The sequence below is a fragment of the Alosa pseudoharengus genome, unplaced genomic scaffold, assembly GCF_046254945.1.
Source record: "Alosa pseudoharengus isolate Yale_2024_CS ecotype anadromous, Long Island Sound unplaced genomic scaffold, YU_APseudo_1.1 YU_APseudo_1.1_scf_23, whole genome shotgun sequence".
Classification (NCBI taxonomy): domain Eukaryota; kingdom Metazoa; phylum Chordata; class Actinopteri; order Clupeiformes; family Clupeidae; genus Alosa; species Alosa pseudoharengus.
The window spans coordinates 15378151-15396022 of NW_027468685.1; the positions used below are offsets into that span (position 1 = coordinate 15378151).

Here is a 17872-nt window from a genome sequence, read left to right on the forward strand (position 1 = left end):
ACACAGACACACACACACATACACACACAACAGTCGTGACTGGGAATCAGCATGCGCAGGTGGAAGGCCCTACTGCCACCCACTGAAACCTTCTGTTGTCGGTCTCATTCCAGACAGGTGAAACAACACTATATGTCCTCCTAATCTATTAAAACGGATTCAGCACAAACTGTGACCATCTACAATAATTATCCCATATAGTGTCATACACAAGCAACTTACATTTGCTATAAATCTTTATTCAGATAGAAAATCACACGTCTGTTAAGTGTGGCTGTACAAAATAGCAGATAAAGCAAAGTCTTAAGACAATTACAGTACACTTGCACTCGGAGCATGTAAAATATAGCAAAAAAACTGAAGAACTGTTGTCTTGGCATGTACCAATTTTATATATTCTGTGGTATATGTAAGTATAATGACGGTCATTACAGCTTTTAAAAATAAAGCATTACAGAATAATATAAAATAAGTATATATTATTTACATCTGTGATTCAGACATAGATATGTCTGTAAATGTTTCTATTGCAGAGATGATTTTGCCTAGGGAGAGGGGAATTCAACATATTCAAAACATGTCTACTGCCAATATGAATTCCAACTTGGCACATTTGGTTGCTAAACCATTCATGTGAAATTCCCCTTATTTCACTCCTACAGAGAATAGCCCTAGAAAAGCTCATGGCCATATGCCTCAAATAATTCCTGCTCAGAATTGAAATGCACTCATATCAAATGAGAGAAAATACAAAACAAACATACAAATATAGTTAAAGAGAACCCTTAATTTGCTATTAAATAAATATATTTGTCAGAAACACTGAAATAAGCACAAAAAAAATATGTTTTTTTTTTTTTTTTTTAAATCACCACAACCATCCCGTTTTCATCAAGCCAGCTTACAGAAATGGTGCAGGGACAAGACCCATTCTTGCACACATGACAAACATGAGACACACACCCAGGGATTCAAGCGAAGCACAGCTTCACTGTACAGGTGCCACTATTCTCACTATTCCACTGAAGTCACATTTGAAATGACCTCATATAAACGCATATAAACACTGTCTACCGCCCGCCCAGCCTCACTTCAGCAGGCTCAGAGTGGGCGTTTCTGGGATCCGTCTGATGACATCATAGATAGTGGTATGCAAATCCTGTGTGGATTCAGGGTGTGCCAGAGATCTACATGATGCCTAAAAGAAGTACACAATACAGTTAATAAGTTCCAAGTAAAAAAGTACAGTTAAAGAAGTTGATCTGAAAACGGTCCTATTTGTGCTCATAAAGGTATTGATGTATGATTGCAAAGGACGGTATGTCTAGATTCAATCAAATTAGATGGCTTTTATTGTCTCTTAGGTCTGTAGAGTGAAACGCACCTGAGTGGAATCCAATCTCCCAGGTATGGCAACAAATTCGTAGATGCCAAAGTCTTCAGTCGCATCTTCATGGCCTATCAGAAAAGCATATCATTACATATCATCTTACATTAAGGGATCAATCTGCTGCCATGTGGCACCAAAGGGTGTAATCACTGTTTATTTACCGGTAATTATATTAAATGTCAGAAGATATGACAAAGTGCATTCATGTCATTGTATTTTAAAGCCCAGTCGTAAATATCATTCCCCTCAGTTTGTGTCATGCCACGGAAGCTGATAGCATCGCTTCCGTGCCCCACAGTCAAAGAATAAGACTTCTTTCCACGTCACGTGCGCTTGTGGAAAGTGTTACTTCAAGTTATTGGGCTTGCACAAAAGTTGCCCATTCTGCTTTGCTCCTCCATCACTTGGCCCCAAATGAAGGGCCAAGATGTGTTTGCGTTTTTATGTTGCCAAAAGAATGGCACGATATGACCGTGATTGTTACATGCTGATCTAGAGATGGTTCACAGAGCTCGACAGCTGTTTGTGCAGGCTATGTACACAGCAGTGCTTGACAACAGACGGGCGTCCTGGAATAAAAAACACAGTACCGCGCATGGCTTACCTGAACGGTGGGGTCGCTTTTGTTCTGTTATCGGCCTGTGCAGGAAAGAGAGAGAGAGAGAGAGATGCGTTTAAAGATTAAAAGTCATTTGGCTGTGTAAACAGAGTTAACATTCATTGCTCTGGTGGGACCAACTGTCAGACACACAAGGCTTCGTGGAGGTTGCCTTACCTTTTGGAGAGGGTGTCTTTCATCGTAATTATGACTGAAAGGCAATGAAATGACATTATGAAATCAAGCCCATGGGGAAAAACAAACAATGTTTTTGTTGTTGAAATTAGAAATGTTATCAACACCCATTGCTATTGCACTCAGCAGGCCAGTTTCCCATGCTAAGATTAAGCCTATTCTTAGACTAAAACATTTTTGTTGGGGGGGGGGGTGTCCAGGAAACAAGCTCATAGTGGTCTTGTTCTTGTATGTATGTATAATGGTGGTTAAAGGCAGTATAAGCTTTTACTTCAAGGGAATAAAATACATGTTTGTATTTGTGTTAATACAGTGGTGTACTGTATTAAAGGTTCAGTCTGTGATTCTAATCCAATACACTTCTTGTCTGACCCCTCAGGGTCCTGCAGCTGCCCGTTACGGGAGTGTACACTGCACCAATTCTAGCCAATCAACATGATGCTTCAGGAGCACTCAGGAAATGGGTGTAAATTTAATTTGCCGAAGCAATTTAATTTGACAAAGCACCAGAATCAGAAACTGTACCTTTATGTCATCAATTGGAAAACAATGTTAGTTCATTATTATCATACACTGCTTAGGCGTGTGCATTACCTCGCTTTGCATGGCATGTCCTCTTGAACAACAACAAACCACAAACAATGATGATGAGGGGACAGCAAAGAGTAATGGCAGCCAGCGGAGACAAGAAGGTTTCCTTATGAGTCAATTTTTGCTTTCCTGCTGAAAAAAACGAACATGAGAAGAACATACTATATATCAATATAATACAAACCTATGATTGTTTATTTCTCATTACTAAATGCATGTTACATTTATATGAACACAATATCACAATATCACACAATATCACCCTGTTTGGAATTAAAGTTCTAGTTTTGGGGTTTTTAAGTACAAATCAGTTTTTACATGGATCTTTAACTATAATGTATGCATGCTACAACCACCTTGATATGATACGTGTCTATCCTGTGATACCTTGTAATAAAAAAAATAGGCCTAAATAATTTTTTACAGAAGGAGAAACAGATCAAGAAGTGTCATCGAACACTGAAAGGTTGTGGATGATTTTGCACATCATCAGGGCTGGGAAGCACATACACCGCCTCACTTCCTGTTTCACAGCCAGGTATCTACCTCTATGCTTTTCCACCCTGAAACCGAGACAGCCCCAACTGTAGCTGCAAGCAGAAACTTCCGACAGAGCAGAGTGCAAGGTGAACACCTGCTGTCCGCTGTTTACTTTCCGGTCGCCGTTTACACCCAGGACACAATAATATATGCTTAGCAACTGAAAGGGGGTGGATATAACTTTTCATATCTTTATCTGAACCACGAGGTTATTAAGAGCCCATTTCGAAACAGCATATAACTGGTTCTCACACTGGACAGTCATGTACCAGGTTCAGTACTATTACTTGAAATGAGATGCAGTAATTTTCTTAAACTCAAATGGATAACCAGGATGTGCATTTGAGTTCTCACCATCTAGGTATGCAAAGGCCTGGAATCAGTGGAAAGGAACTTCTGATCATGTGACGTTGAATGTAAAATGACTGCAAAACACCATTTTTAAAAGCACTACATTTTCAAATGCTTGTTCACTACTCTGTATCTTCCAAAACTGATTTTCATTGGTGCCTTTAAAGCTCCAGCTGAACCATTGGTAGCTTCCCTTGCACCAAGTCATTTTAATCATAACAGGTACAGTCTATGCAGAACTACCAGCCTTTGAGGCAGAATACCTTTCCAGCTGTCTGGAAACCTTGCCTTTCATCAGACCTTTCATCCGAAACACTCACCTGAGCCAGGGCTGGCCACAACAAGGAACTGGGCCTCGTCCTCTTTCTGGGTGACATTGTTGAATGCCCGGACCACAAACTCCTTGGCCTGGGCCAGCTCGTGTGGGTTGACCTCGAGCTGCAGGCCGGTCATGACCACTTCCGTCCTGTTGCCATTTTTGGAGATCCACACGCAGCTGTTGGGCGGGTTGGAGTCAGCGAAGCAGTCGAAGAGCACCACCTCACTGGGGTCCACCATAAACACCTCCCCAGTCTTAAGACCCTGGTGAGACTTTATGGCCAGGTTGTACGGACCATCTGAGAATCCCCAAGAGAGACATTATAGATGTTATTAGAGTTAGGATTTCCTATTAATTCAATATTATCCAATTATTATTTATTGTAGAATTATTAAAGGAAAAGTGTGTCATTTTGTTTCAGTTTTGTGAGGTTGTTGATATTTGAGCTAAACAGCCATTCAAATTGCATCCATTCCCTTCTTTGCTCCTGACACTCCATATTGATTGGCTAAGATTGTCTATGGCTCAGTGTGCACCACTGTGCCTGTTTCCCAGAGCCAGGACTGTGTAGGCGCACACTGTACAAACACGAGTTTTATGGAGCCCACACACTGAACAAACAGCTAGATGAGCACGAGGAGCAATTTGCTGAATTTGACCAAACATGTATAAGATTAGTCACTGACTGTACCTTTAATGTAATGTTTATGCTTTTCTACACAATGCACTTGATGGGCTTGATCTCTGTGAAGATGGCTGACTTCTTTAATACAAAAAGAACATTACTCTCATGCCCATGGAGGTAAATCTGCCATAAAAGCCACATACTGTATAACCGTAAATTACTAGTGTGGACTGCTCAGTTTCCTGGTCACAGATGGTATTTATTTTTATTGCACTGACCTCTTATCAGTCCTAGCCTGAGGCGGTGGCACATGGCACTCAAAGAACATGCTACATTTCAGCTACGGGGACAACATTTGTGTAGGTGTTACATCTAACAATGAATGCACTGTCAACAATGTTCAGTAAGAAAGGTTTAAAAAAAATATTTAGTTATAGTTTTTAATCAATTATACAATTTGCAGTAGGGTTTTTGGTTGCCTCAGGTAGATAATCTAAAAGAATATGTTCAGAGATTCATGTTTGAAAAATGTAATGTGTAACACAGTGTGCTGGTGGTGGTGGTTAGTGACGTTCCCTCTTCAATGTGAAGCGCTTTGAGTGTCATGAAAAGTGCGATATAAATGTAATGTGTTGTTGTTGTAAAGGGTGACACTCACGGGATGACACTATCAGACAAGAAAACAGAGGAGCTCTTTCATTGGTGCATACATGCAAATTCTAGTTCTAGTTCTAGTTTTCTGTGCTTTCCACATGTGGTCGTGGTGCTTACTGAAAACGTGTTCAATAAGGACAGTTGACATTTCCGTCTTTTGCCCCACTTAACAACCAACAGTGGTAGTTAGTACACCACTCCTATTCCATCCAAACTCAGCAATTTAAAGATTTGATGTTATGTCTAGTACTGCAGAAAACTAGGCTTGGATTCAGAAGTTTGGAAAATAAATTCCAATTTGGGGTCCTTTTCTTTAATTTATTTAAAGTCAGTAAAGTCAGTCCTTTGAGAGAGAGAAAGTAGAAGAGGACCACAACATGCTGCATTACTCACAGTAAATGTTGAGGTCCGCGCTTGGGCTCTGCCTCTGACTGATGTAGTTCCTGACCAGGCAGGTGTACCGGCCGATGTCCTCTTTGCGAACAGGCTGGACCACCAGCGTGTTGTTTGTGGGAGAGAAAATGTGTCTCTCGTCTGGTCGGATGGGAAGGTTGTCCTTCAGCCACTGGTACTGAACCTTGGTACCACTGGTGACTGAGCAGGTCCATGTTACATTGTCCCTGTCCTCTATGAGTTCATAGGCTGCCCTCTTCTCAATAGTTGGTGTTGACACAGGGACTGTTGGGGGACAACATCATGAGTCAATTAATAACACTGTACTTGATCCAAAATGTCTTTGATGTAGCTGGACCTTGATGATCTGAAGGCCAAGTAAGAAATGGAGATGTCATCCAATAAACCATTTGTGAAAGGAAATACTCAAGGACTTGCAGGTCTTGCACGCATTTGGATGAAACACACATTTGTAAACAAACATTTGCATTTGGATAAGAAAAACAAACACACAAATAGCCGTCATGAGAGCGAAACCCTGTCTGTATAAAAACCAAGGGACAGGAAATCCAAACATGTGAAACCAAAACTCTCCAGGGAAATGAGGAAATGAATCTCACCATCCACAGTCACATACACGGTCTCCACCTTGTGCATCAGCTGCTCCCGGTTGTGTTCTGAGAGCTCGATGTTCAGCTCCAGCTTATATTCCCCCTCCGAGCTCTCGTCCAGTCGGTGGATAAGCAGCGAGGCGTCAGAGAGGTTCAGGGAGATCCTGTTCCGCAACAGCCTCTTCTTGATGACCCCACCGTTCTCAAAGGACACCAGGTGCGAGTGGTCAGGCTTGGTCTTGGACCAGCTGCCCTGGATGTCGACCCCATGCAGCGGGAAGCGGGTCATCACGGGCAGAGTGAGAGGCATGCCCTTTGTTCCATGGAGGATCCGAGGCCTTGGAGAATCGGAGCTGGTATCTGGGAGAGAGAGAGAGAGAGAGATAAGTGTCCACCATCAACTAACTTGTACACCATAACCAAATGAGGTTGACTCCTCACACTATGGCCAACTCAACAATGGCAGCACTCCAAATGTTGCATCCATTTTCTGAACTATCTTAGACAAAAGTGTCTGCTAAGTACCAGTCAATTCTAACTTCTAACTTGAATTAAACTCCATAAAAACAAATAGTTTGAGCCTGAGAGCCTGAGATTCTAACCCTAATGCATGCCAGTGGCTTAACAGGTAGAGCAAGGTGATCAACACCACGGTCATCTTTGAAATCCTGCATGGGACACAAAGCATTTATTTCCCAGTAGTACTACTATATTTACAATAGGGTAGTAGCATCATTAAAGCACAAAAATACATTTAAATCTTTGTAAATATACATTTTGACCATTATGTTTGTTGATCATTTGTAAAGGATTAATTAAACAAAATATTTGTTCTCAATAATTATTTGCAACTGTTGCATTAATATGTATGAATAAGCTCCAGTGATGACACAAATAAGAGTCTAAAAGACAGTGTGGTAGTTTGGGGCCTCACGGCTTGTTCTTGGAAATCGACATGCCTTTTGTTTTGTGTCGCTAATCATTTGACTACACTACACCGAGGTGTGTGTGTGTGGGGGGGGGGGGGGGGGGGCAGCAGTCAGGGTCAGTAATGTTTCTCATTAGACTAACACCTGTACTCTGCTGGGTGCTCTTCAGAGGTTCCAGGTTTGTATTCATAAGATTGCTCTCAACCTGTTCTACCTAAAGCATACATACATGACACTACATGACAATAAAGAATTCTACCTAAAGCATACGTATACATGACACACATGACAATAAAGCATTCTACCTAAAGCATACATACATGACACACATGACAATAAAGCATTCTACCTAAAGCATGCTTATACATGACACACATGACAATACACTATAAACAGAGACGGTTAACTATAGAAACTTTGCTATAAACCTTGAACAAAATCTCTGTTTGTTATGGAGTGACATATTTTCTCCAGAGTACATGTAAAGTGAAAATATTTGTTGACCCAAGTATGAATTCAACCCTAGCCTATATGTATTTTGGCTGGGCAGCTATAACCATATTCTTTCAGTTAAGCTCCATCCTGTAACTGTGGGCTGATTAAATATTTACCGGACTCATTCAAAGACACACTGAAAGATCAGTATAAGATTCCTGGTAATTAATTGTTTTTTTTTCTGAACTGGTCTTAAAACAAACAGTTAAGTGGCGTGAAGGACCCGCTCAACATCACAATGAGTCGTTTGGGTTGCACAATGATGAGTAGGCTTCTGTTGCCTAGAGGATCCTTGATAAGTGAGATAATGCTATCTCCTTGGAGGATGCACACACACAACACATGGACACAATAGAATAAGATTGTTAAAGATTGGAGGTGTTTTTTTATCAGGGTTGAGGATAATTAGTTGATTTGGTAATGGGTCTAATTACCATTGAGTGCTGTTGACAATGGCTGTTGAGTCAGTGGGCAACGTTAAAGAAGAAGAAAGTGTGTGTGTGTGTGTGTGTGTGTGTGGCAGCTGTGTGTCTGGTCCAGGCTGTGCCTGGTCATGCAGTGTGACAGCAGGCAGGTAGGCGACATAGGGGTAAACACACACCAACACACACACGTGTACATCCTCTCCCCTTTTCTTGTCCTCCTCCTACTGCCTTCAGAATTGACCCTCTCAGAACACACACACACACAAACAACCTCCTCGCTCACATACACACACACAAACACCGACGCCTGCCTGCTTCTGTGGAGCTCGCCTAACAGGCAAGTGTTGTGAATGACAATAGCTTACTGTGTGCCTCGTGTTATGTACTAAATAAAAAATAAGGCCACCCCTATGGCCAGTGCAATAGTGGAAGGTGTTGGTGTAGGGGTGTGTGTGTGTGTGTGAGGGGGGGGGGGGGGGGGCAGGGGGGGTTGTGAGGTGGACGTGTGCCGATGCCACAGGCCAAACACTAAGGAACCCCCATGAATAAACTGGAGTGTGCTTGGCTCTCTCTGCTCCTGTTGTCCCTAAACAAACTGGTGATTGTTGTGGAGATACAGTAGTCAGAGGAGAGGAGGAGGAGAGGGGGATTATGGAGTGATAATGGACACTCAGAGGTGAGGTGCTTGCCTTTTACTGACACGGTGAGACCATCAGCATGATACAAACATGTCTACACATAAGCCACTTAAGCCTGGGTAAATAGGAGAGGGGAAAAAAACAACAGTTGGAGTACTTTTCTATGCAACACATAGTTGCAGAAGGTACACTGAGAATATGTGTTCAAATTAGAAAGTCATGTTGTTTCGGACTACTTCCTCAGACTTTTATGAGAACGAACGAAATCGTGAAATGTTTTGCATACGGAACAAAGAACTCGCACACATATTTCTTTGATGCTATACTTTTGAATTAACAAATGATTGCTGAGGTGAGTTCTGTGTACACCAAGTGCCAAAGTGGGGACTTCTGTAAAAAGTCATATGATATGGCTCCTCTTACGCACCAGTCTGTCTGTTATGAGAATAGAAGGTGAGTCAGGCACTTCAGGCCTTTTCCCCTACCCCTTCATGATGGACCTCACACGGGTTGTATTTACTGTCACTGTATTGGTATGTTGTGAGATGAGATACATTTAATATTAATTAATTAATAGTTAATTACCTAATTAAATATCTGGCAAATTGCTGGATAGAAGATAGAGGGATGGTAATTTTGGTATTTCCTACCTGCAAGTTCTTCACAGAATATATAGATATTACATTGTGTAGCCCTCCTAATATCCTTATATAACAGACTGGAATTAATTCTGTTATTGGCAACAACTATATTTTAGCATTATTTCCAAAAGCAGTCTGACTCCTGAAACTAGTCAGAGGTAAAAACACTTGACTCTATGCAGAAGTAGTGGTATAATGCCAAATTTACAAGTCACAATATCAACCCAATTTACACAGAATAAAAATATTAAAACACAACACCCATCTGGCCAATTCAAAATAATTTTTTTCCCCTCAGAACAACATATAATGCCAAGAATACATTCAAGCTTTGCCAAAAACCTGCATGATGGTATGTCCCATCCAACCTACTGGTGCTGATGGTGAGGTAATTCAATAATATTCCCTTACCAGACAGGACGAACACTGATGCACAAAACAGCAGGAATGACGGACTCCCAACGGACTTCATGTCTGTGTCCCAGGTCCCTTCCTATCCTCAGGGGAGAGCTGTTCGTCTTGTGACAAGGAGAGAGAACTGATGACAGCATTTGCCAGGGAAATGAGAGGAGCCACTCGGCCCCTCCCACGTGACAGGACAGGGCAGGAGAGGGAGTGAGAGAGGAGTACACCTGGCAGTCCCCGCACTTCACCGTGGCGAGGCCCTGTCGCTACTCAACTAGAGCTCCCGAGGCACAGTATCAGTCTTCACCAGTGTACCGAAACGCACACACACACACAATCATACTCAATCTCTCTCCCTCAAACAGACACACACACACACACACACACACACACACACACACACACACACACACACACACACACACACACACACACACACACAAGTTAAGGTTTGGGTTTCTATGAACTGCTCACATACACACAAGCTCTCTCTCAGACACTCATGCACATACAACCGCATATATCTCCCTCACAGACACACATACACACACGTTAGGGTTTGAGTTTCTATGAACTGCCTTAAGACAATTTCAGTGTGACGTCTAAATAACAGTGACTTGAAATGAATACATTCTGAGCAAACAGAGTTTAAAGATCAGCTCACGGTCTTACACTAGCAACTGCCATCAAGTCAGTGAAGAAGCATCTCAAAGAACCATGAACAAAACACAACAAACTGAATCCTTCTCACCAGTCATGACAACCAGTGTAAACACAGAGTCTATGTATGCTAAACCTTGAGTGAAGAGTATGTACTCTCTGAAAACCCTATCCTAAATCCCTATCTGGACACAGAGATGTGCTAAAAAAAACAATGCAAGTTGTGTTGTTTTCAACTCTAGTTGTGTTATTTTCAAAACATATTGTGTAACAAATTAAAAAAGGAAACAACACAAACTTTGTTGTCCCTATCTGGACACAGAGATGTGATAAAAACAACGCAAGTTGTGTTGTTTTCAACAGATTCGTTTTAAGTGTATGCAGCGTAAACTATCATGCACAGACCATCCAAGTTTAAGCTGATGATACATGAGACAACTTTTTGAACAACAGGCCAGACTATTGCTATTTGTTTGGATAACCTACATTCCCACCATAGACTGTATGAATTCCCACTGGTATTGGGCAAGATTTTTCTTCAGTACTTTAATAATCAGAATACATGGAACCAGTTATGTGGTTGTCTAACAACATTGCCCCATGTATCATGACCCTAAGGGTTACAGTGGCACATTTGACACAGCCGATTTTAAATGCTACTAAGAGTACTGTATAGTAACCCATTCTTCATCAATGACCTCTCACAAGGCTATGGTCATGACCCATTAAAATGACCTCCTTCATAAATCGACCCATTCGAGTTGATTCAGACACTGTATTTTCTGAATGGTCCCATCATGTTGACATACAAAGGAACTGATTATAGCTATAATTTAAGACAAAACCTTACAGAAAACAACAATCCTCAAGCTAAAATCTTGTGTATTTGCCATTTGGCTATGTGTTCATCTCTTTCCCAGTAACTCACACTTCAAATAAGAAGAAAAAAACCAACAATTTGGGCATTTCAGATGCAGGAACACTTTTAATGAAACTCAAAACATGTCTCCATCGGTCTGTCATGCTCCTTGCATTGCCTCGCTCCGAAGGGCCCAGCAGCAGTAGCAATGCGGGCTTCCTTCTACAATTTCTGTGTCAATCTTTTACATTCACCATGACAACTAGAACGTGAGTCTGTCGAGAGTCCAGTGGTCAGGTTACATGCATGTATAAGGACTGGCGTTAAAAGACAGAGAAAAAAAACCTCATCGCACGGCTCAATCCAACGGTTCCAACTGAACAATGACTTGAATGCTCGTTGTCATCACAGCAGGGGGGGGGGGAAAGTACATGTCAGAACTCTCAAGAGGTAAAAATATGCTACAAGAAGATTTTTTTAAAATGCAGTGTTGTTGTTTTTTTTACTTATAGCCCTATTTGTGTGCAATAGTGTCATCCAAAACTTTAGATGTAGCACAGTGACTTTGACTGTTTGTACATAGAAAGTTGATCAATTTGGAAAAGTTGATATAAAAAGTTACAGTCCTGCTGCAAGTTTTTCCCCCCAGTTCCAGCAGTACCTCAATGGATACAGAGCACAGGCAGCAAATGACATCAAATAATAATAACGAGTTGTTGTGAAGATCTGAGGAGTCACACTCAACCATATAATTAACTTTTATTTGGATTGCTAAAAAACAAACAAACAAAAATAAAAACAAGCGATCCCTGCAAGAGCCATAAGCCCAACGCTCTCAACACCCCACCCCATCCAATCCCGCTTTTCGAAAAAGTCCTGCCATCATCATTCTGATTCCTGAGCAGAGAGGAAGTCATCTTGTCCATCATGTACGTCAGACAAAAAAGTCCCAACTCTTCCCAACCGAAGTCGCCTGCTCCGTAACTGCTGCCTTCCCCATGGGGTCGTTCCGTGTTGGCATGATGTGCATTCCCCTCCTGCAGCCCAGATCCAGTCCCGCAAAACACTTCAGTCCGAGTCCGAGCTTGACCTCTCCCTCTTCTTCTTTTTCTTGCCATGCTTCTTGTGCTTCTTCTTTTTCTTCTTCTTTGATTTATCCTTCAAAAGACAGACAGAGAAACATTTAGGATCACATCAGCTGTTTAATTCTCACTGCCATCAGCAACCACACTTTGTCCAACACATACTGTATGATGTGCTAAAATAGTAATAACTCATCACCCAATATTAGCTTGCAATCCAAACTAACATGGGTTGCCTTCTTAACAACAACAAAAAAACAACCAATGACTAAATATAAATAAATATTAAATATATAAAATAAATATTTCATGGGCCAAATGTGAATCCCCTTAAGGATGTTTGTTCTTTATTATATTAGTAAAATCATACTGGTGGATTTTCAGACTGCTGTCTATATTGGACATGACCAGCAATATGGGTGAATGGTTGGTTAAGTTCTCACAGCAAGGCTCACAAGTGGACATTACATTTAATGTCTCATACAAGATGGCATCTAATACGATAGTGCAGTAAACATAATGCAAAGACAGCACAGAGGCCTATGAAAGAGTGCTCAGAGTAGGCGTTGCACAACTTCATATTTGTTTTAAGTCCAAAAAAAAGGGAAGACTGTCAAGCCAATGTTGACTACCCGCTGATGATTTAATTAATATAAACACAGGGGAAATGGATGCCTGGCATCATGCTGTGTTTGGAAAACCAATGCATATGCTGACAACAGACAAGTCGACTCAGAGCAGGAAAGTCAGTGCGAAACCCTAGGGGCTTACTGTGGATTTCTCCCTCTCCTCAGAGCTCTTCTTCTCTGCATTTTTCTTCTCGTCTGCAGTCAGCTCCTCGGGCAGCTTCTTCTCCTCCACCACCATCTTCCTCACCTCCATCCTCCTCTCCACGATCACAGTCTTCTTCCTGTACTCACCCTGTAGTAGAAACAAGCATTTCACGTTATTTCAGAGAGCAGTGTACAAAAAAAAAAAAAGGGGGGTGTGATTGTGTACACCCTTTCGGAGACAACACAAGGTATCGGAGACAGTATTTGCAAAGCAGATGGTAGATTCAAGAGGATGAATGAGGGAAAAAGTCTTTCAAATACTGTATCTCAGTACTGGTATACAGTTGCGAGAGGGTGCACTGAAGTCCAATACATTCCTTTAATGACAAAGCTAATGAAAAAGAGATCAACAGACATAATTTGGGGGCAAAACATGACAAATACACCCGATTACTTACTTCTAGTTCAGCATCAATTGGCTTCCATCCTAAAAGAACGAAAGTCCTATCGCCCTCCTGGAAGAAGAAATTCCAGTTGTTTTTGTGACCATCATTAAAGTCACACGATCAGATTTACTAAAGAGAGGCAGCGCCACCTGTGGGTGACCTGTCTAGCAACGCATTTACCAACAGGCCACAAACAGACAAATTCAACTATCATTTCATTCACGCTAATGAAGCCAAATAATTATTTGTGCAGTATTTCAGCCGGTTTTACAATGCCACACAACACAACAGCCATTGAAGAACTATGGACGGTACAGAGGAGAATTACACTTGTGACTTCCTGAGACAGCTGCAACAGTATGCACAAGAATAACCATAGATTATGTGGAACATAACTTTGCTGCTGCAGCAATCTCATGGCTTTCAATTTCTACTTTACTAGACTGACAGTTCTTCAAAGATTCCCCTCTAACATCATGCACGGTTTCACACGCATTCAATTCTGACAACATGTGATCTGCCATCAGGACTGATAAACCTCATTTAGTCACTGATCCATGCAGTCTCCACCCAGAATGTTGTGCTTTTACAAGGACATGCTTCAAAAGGCTTGCTCAAAACACTGCAAAATATTAGTCACTGTGTCCCTTGTAATGATATAGGCCTGATAATTCCTCTGCTCCACTTCGGTCACTTTTTAAAAACAAAGACAGGGTTCATACAATTGCAATACATTAATAGTTTATTCGCAGTTAAAGGCATAACACAAAATGCAAAGACAACTCATGAGAGTTGAAGATTCATAACAGCCGTGAGATCAAATACGTCCTGTAGTAAGGTATACTGTACCTCTTTCTCTTCGGACTCCAGGCCTTCTTCCATCTCGTCACTTTGAGGCTCGGCTTTCACTTCTGCTTCAGTCTTCACCTCAGACTCGACCTTAACCTCAGGTTCACCCACCTCAGCCAGCTTCCTCTTCTTCTTCATGGAGGAATCCTGCATGGTACAAATTACAACAGTTTGTGCGCACAATTAATGCCATCAAGTTGGGTGCTGTTTGTGTACATTGTTTCCATGCTGTCCGTTTTGCTTATGGTCGGCTGCTGTAACACTTCAATTCCCTGTTGTAGGTTTAATAAAGTTATTAATTATTAATTTTATCTTATAAGGTTGCAGGTGTTGGCGACGCTGCCTTTTAAGTGGTAAGCCTGGGTTTGATCCCCAAATGATGCAAGTCCCCCGTCACCTTGGATAAAAGTGTCTGCTAATTCCCACCCACATATGACAAGAGGTGAAGATTGACAAAAAAACATTTCTGATGTGTAAACTCATGAATTATTTCCGTACCTTGCTGTCTGCATCGGAACCTGAAGAGGAACCTTCAGATTCTCTCTTCACTGCAGCACGTTTCTTCTTTTTCTTCTTTTTAGAGCTCTTTTTCTCATCCTTTGTAAAACGGCACACATTTTTTATTGCAAACTGAACAAATATGAAAAACTTCCACAGGATTACCATACTTTAGGATATTTTATTTAATGGCGCTCTAAGCGATGCTGGATAACGTCATTTCTGTTGATGTTCAAACAAAACAGAGAGCTAGCTCGCTACTCCCTCCCCATACCTCCCGTGCAATTGAAACTCTCGTCGCTGATTTGCTGCAACAGTTTGCCATGTTTTTATGGCCCAGATTGGCCCAGGTTGTTTTTTGTTGCTGTTTTTGGAGCCTGGGCTGTCCACAGAGACCACATTTTTTTACGGTGTATTCAGGGCACAGCCAGCTAGCGAATGGTGAGGTGATGTTTTCTGAAGTGACAAAAAACATTTGTAGCCCAAAAAAAGGTGTGACATCGCTTAGAGCACCGTTAATTTGATACTAGTTAGATACTATACTATACTTCTTGCCACATTTGTATAGCACAGCAGTAGTTTGGTTATAAAATTGATTGTCAAGATTTTTCACATACCTCATCATCAGACTCTGAAGAGGAGCTGCTGGAGGAATCAGAACTCGATGAGGAGGAGGAGGAAGATGAAGAATGCTTGACCAAGGACAAGACAGGCAAAGCTTGTTAGATGCCAAGAAATGCCACCATGCCTGGCAACTTGCAGAAGAACATGTGCACAGCTCAAAGATACACAGAACTATTAGTTAAATATGCAGCTTTAACACAACTACTTTAGAAAAAAATAAAACAAACGGCATTATTGTGGCTTGTGTCTGAACAAAATGGAGCGCTCTTCTCACCCTACTGGATTTCTTCTTATCCTTCTTCTTCTTCTGGAAGCCAAAGACAGATAAGATAGTTGATGGTTAAGCCAGCTCTAAGACAAATGTGTCACTGCTACTTCATGCTTTGTGTTTTTGAGACTCTTACCTCCTTCTTGTCCTTGTCCGTCTTGTCCTTCTTCTCACCTCTACCAAGTACTCGCTCTCTGTTCTTTTCCAGCTCTTTTTTCCATCTCTACAAATGCAATATTGCATACCAAGGAAAACAAATGTAAAAAAATAATAATATATACAGGGTGTGTATATAGCTTTTTAGAGACTTCTCTAACAGTACAGTTACATGTCATGTTACATGACATAATTCATCCAGAACAATGAGTTACTGTACCTCATTCATCTTGTCCTCAAAATCTGCCAGAGCCCTTGAGCCTTTCTTCTTCTTCTCTAGCTGTTCTTTCACCTCTTCCCTGATTTGATGCGAACACAATTATTGATGGAAATCAGTCATTAACATCAATCCTACATCAAACCATCCTTTCAAGTAATGGTCCTATAAATGCAGGTTCAATGTGACCAAGTACAAAAACTACCAACAATACAACGAGAAATAGATAGATAGATAGATAGATACTTTATTGATCCCCAGGGGAAATTCAAGGTCTCAGCAGCATACATACAACACAAACACATTCTTTAACAGCAAATAAGTATACAACACATATAAAGAAAGACTCGTAAGCAAATTCGTGTTAGATGGTCTAATTGAAACCGCTGAAGTCTAAATTGTTAGCCTGTTCACGTTGTAAGTTACTGGACTAGCTGCTACTGTGATTTGCAGAAGCTCCCTGCTCACCATGTCGGCCTTGGTCTGCTCAGGTAATCTTGAATTGAAGGCCCAGCATTAGGCGCCGGTCCTCTCGCTCGGGCTGCAGCAATGGGGTTCAAATATGCCTAGAATTTAGTGAGCATACAAACATTCGCAATTTACTGGGATAAACTGAAAACGGGGAGAGTTCCATGATATAGGTATGATTACATTAAACCCGGTAGCAGCTAATACATGCCACTGCACTCTTTCACATGTGCGATAGCATTGGCTAATATCGGCTAGCCAACCGCAAACGTGGTATTGAATAAATTAATCAGCTGGGTTCACAGCCAGCCATCTAGATCATATATCGGTGTGACTGCATTAATCAGTTTTTAGCTAACTTTTATAGGCAACTAGCGCAATGCCACAACAGTTTTAAAGACACCGGGCCGCGTTGAGGCAGACTAGCCTGCAAGCCACGTAGTTATTTATCTTAGTGCAAGCAAGCAATAAAAATAGCTAGCATTAGCTGTTGACTAGATGTCCACCAAGCGCGAGTTAGCTTGCTAGCTAGAAGTAACAAATTAGCTATAATGGCAATTGAAGTTTCTATGAAACACAGAAATACGTATATACGACATAGAAACAAGTCTTTGACAATACCATCGCGTTCACCATAAAATGAAGTTAACGTTACCAAGCTTGTTAAAAAACACACATAAGACAGCTAACATCAACTAGCTTGCTAAACTAGTTGGCTAAATTAGACATTTCTGAGATCTCACGTTATCTTAAGTCATGCACTGAACGCGCAGTTATCATAGTTACAGATCAGTTTGACATGGTAGCATTTTACACATAACTCACCACTCTATTATCTCGTTTCCCCATTTTCTCCCCTAAGAGCAACGTTAATACCGATATAGGGTCTTTGTTTACATATCTTCCTAAGCTGTTGTGTTAGCCTCCAAGCTAGCGGGTAACTGTGAACACTGACTGCTGTTGCTGAAGAGACATTTATTGACTTGTGCCCCCTGGTGGATGTCTACAGAAAGACATGATCTCCCAAAATGTGGAGAAGGTACTTGGGATATTCATGCAATGAAAAACATGTAGCCAACACAACAAAATTATGAATTTTACACTCAGTTTATTTAATTATTTTTACAAAAATAAAAAAATGATGTAAAGCAGTTACAGATACAACACGTAAG

At 41.2% G+C, this 17872-nt stretch overlaps 2 protein-coding genes across 4 annotated transcripts; both read right to left on the bottom strand.

Moving 5' to 3' along the window:
• Window positions 1-218: 218 nt before the first annotated feature.
• hepacam2 (HEPACAM family member 2) lies at window positions 219-9944 on the bottom strand. 2 transcript variants are annotated; one of them, XM_076301742.1, is made up of 9 exons: window positions 9807-9944; window positions 6277-6627; window positions 5657-5941; window positions 3986-4282; window positions 2778-2903; window positions 2166-2199; window positions 1995-2029; window positions 1385-1458; window positions 219-1198 (listed from the first exon to the last, which is right to left on the bottom strand). In XM_076301742.1, exons 1-9 carry the CDS (start codon window positions 9865-9867, stop codon window positions 1088-1090), a joined length of 1374 nt encoding a protein of 457 aa, XP_076157857.1. In that variant the 5' UTR covers window positions 9868-9944; the 3' UTR covers window positions 219-1087. The 2 variants fall into 2 exon arrangements, with proteins under 2 accessions (XP_076157857.1, XP_076157856.1); XM_076301741.1 differs by having other exon boundaries at window positions 2778-2906.
• A 2088-nt stretch (window positions 9945-12032) lies between these two features.
• Window positions 12033-17663, bottom strand: fam133b (family with sequence similarity 133 member B). 2 transcript variants are annotated; one of them, XM_076301751.1, is made up of 11 exons: window positions 17526-17663; window positions 16701-16798; window positions 16236-16314; window positions 15996-16082; window positions 15866-15898; window positions 15585-15659; window positions 14968-15066; window positions 14470-14616; window positions 13633-13689; window positions 13173-13322; window positions 12033-12477 (listed from the first exon to the last, which is right to left on the bottom strand). In XM_076301751.1, exons 1-11 carry the CDS (start codon window positions 17547-17549, stop codon window positions 12388-12390), a joined length of 939 nt encoding a protein of 312 aa, XP_076157866.1. In that variant the 5' UTR covers window positions 17550-17663; the 3' UTR covers window positions 12033-12387. The 2 variants fall into 2 exon arrangements, with proteins under 2 accessions (XP_076157866.1, XP_076157867.1); XM_076301752.1 differs by lacking the exon at window positions 13633-13689.
• Between the last annotated feature and the right edge of the window lie 209 nt (window positions 17664-17872).

Excerpts from the sequence above, each read along its gene's own strand:
- fam133b (XM_076301751.1), bottom strand. The coding sequence starts at position 17,549 with ATGGGGAAACGAGATAATAGAGTG. Across the intron at positions 16,315-16,700 it reads AGCAGACCAAGGCCGACATG|GGAAGAGGTGAAAGAACAGC; the intron begins GTGAGCAGGGAG and ends GCATCAAATCAG. Across the intron at positions 13,323-13,632 it reads CAATTGATGCTGAACTAGAA|GGTGAGTACAGGAAGAAGAC; the intron begins GTAAGTAATCGG and ends TTTCTACTACAG.
- hepacam2 (XM_076301741.1), bottom strand. The coding sequence starts at position 9,867 with ATGAAGTCCGTTGGGAGTCCGTCATTCCTGCTGTTTTGTGCATCAGTG. Across the intron at positions 6,628-9,806 it reads ATCAGTGTTCGTCCTGTCTG|ATACCAGCTCCGATTCTCCA; the intron begins GTAAGGGAATAT and ends TCTCTCTCCCAG. Across the intron at positions 4,283-5,656 it reads CGCGGACCTCAACATTTACT|ATGGTCCGTACAACCTGGCC; the intron begins GTGAGTAATGCA and ends GGGGATTCTCAG.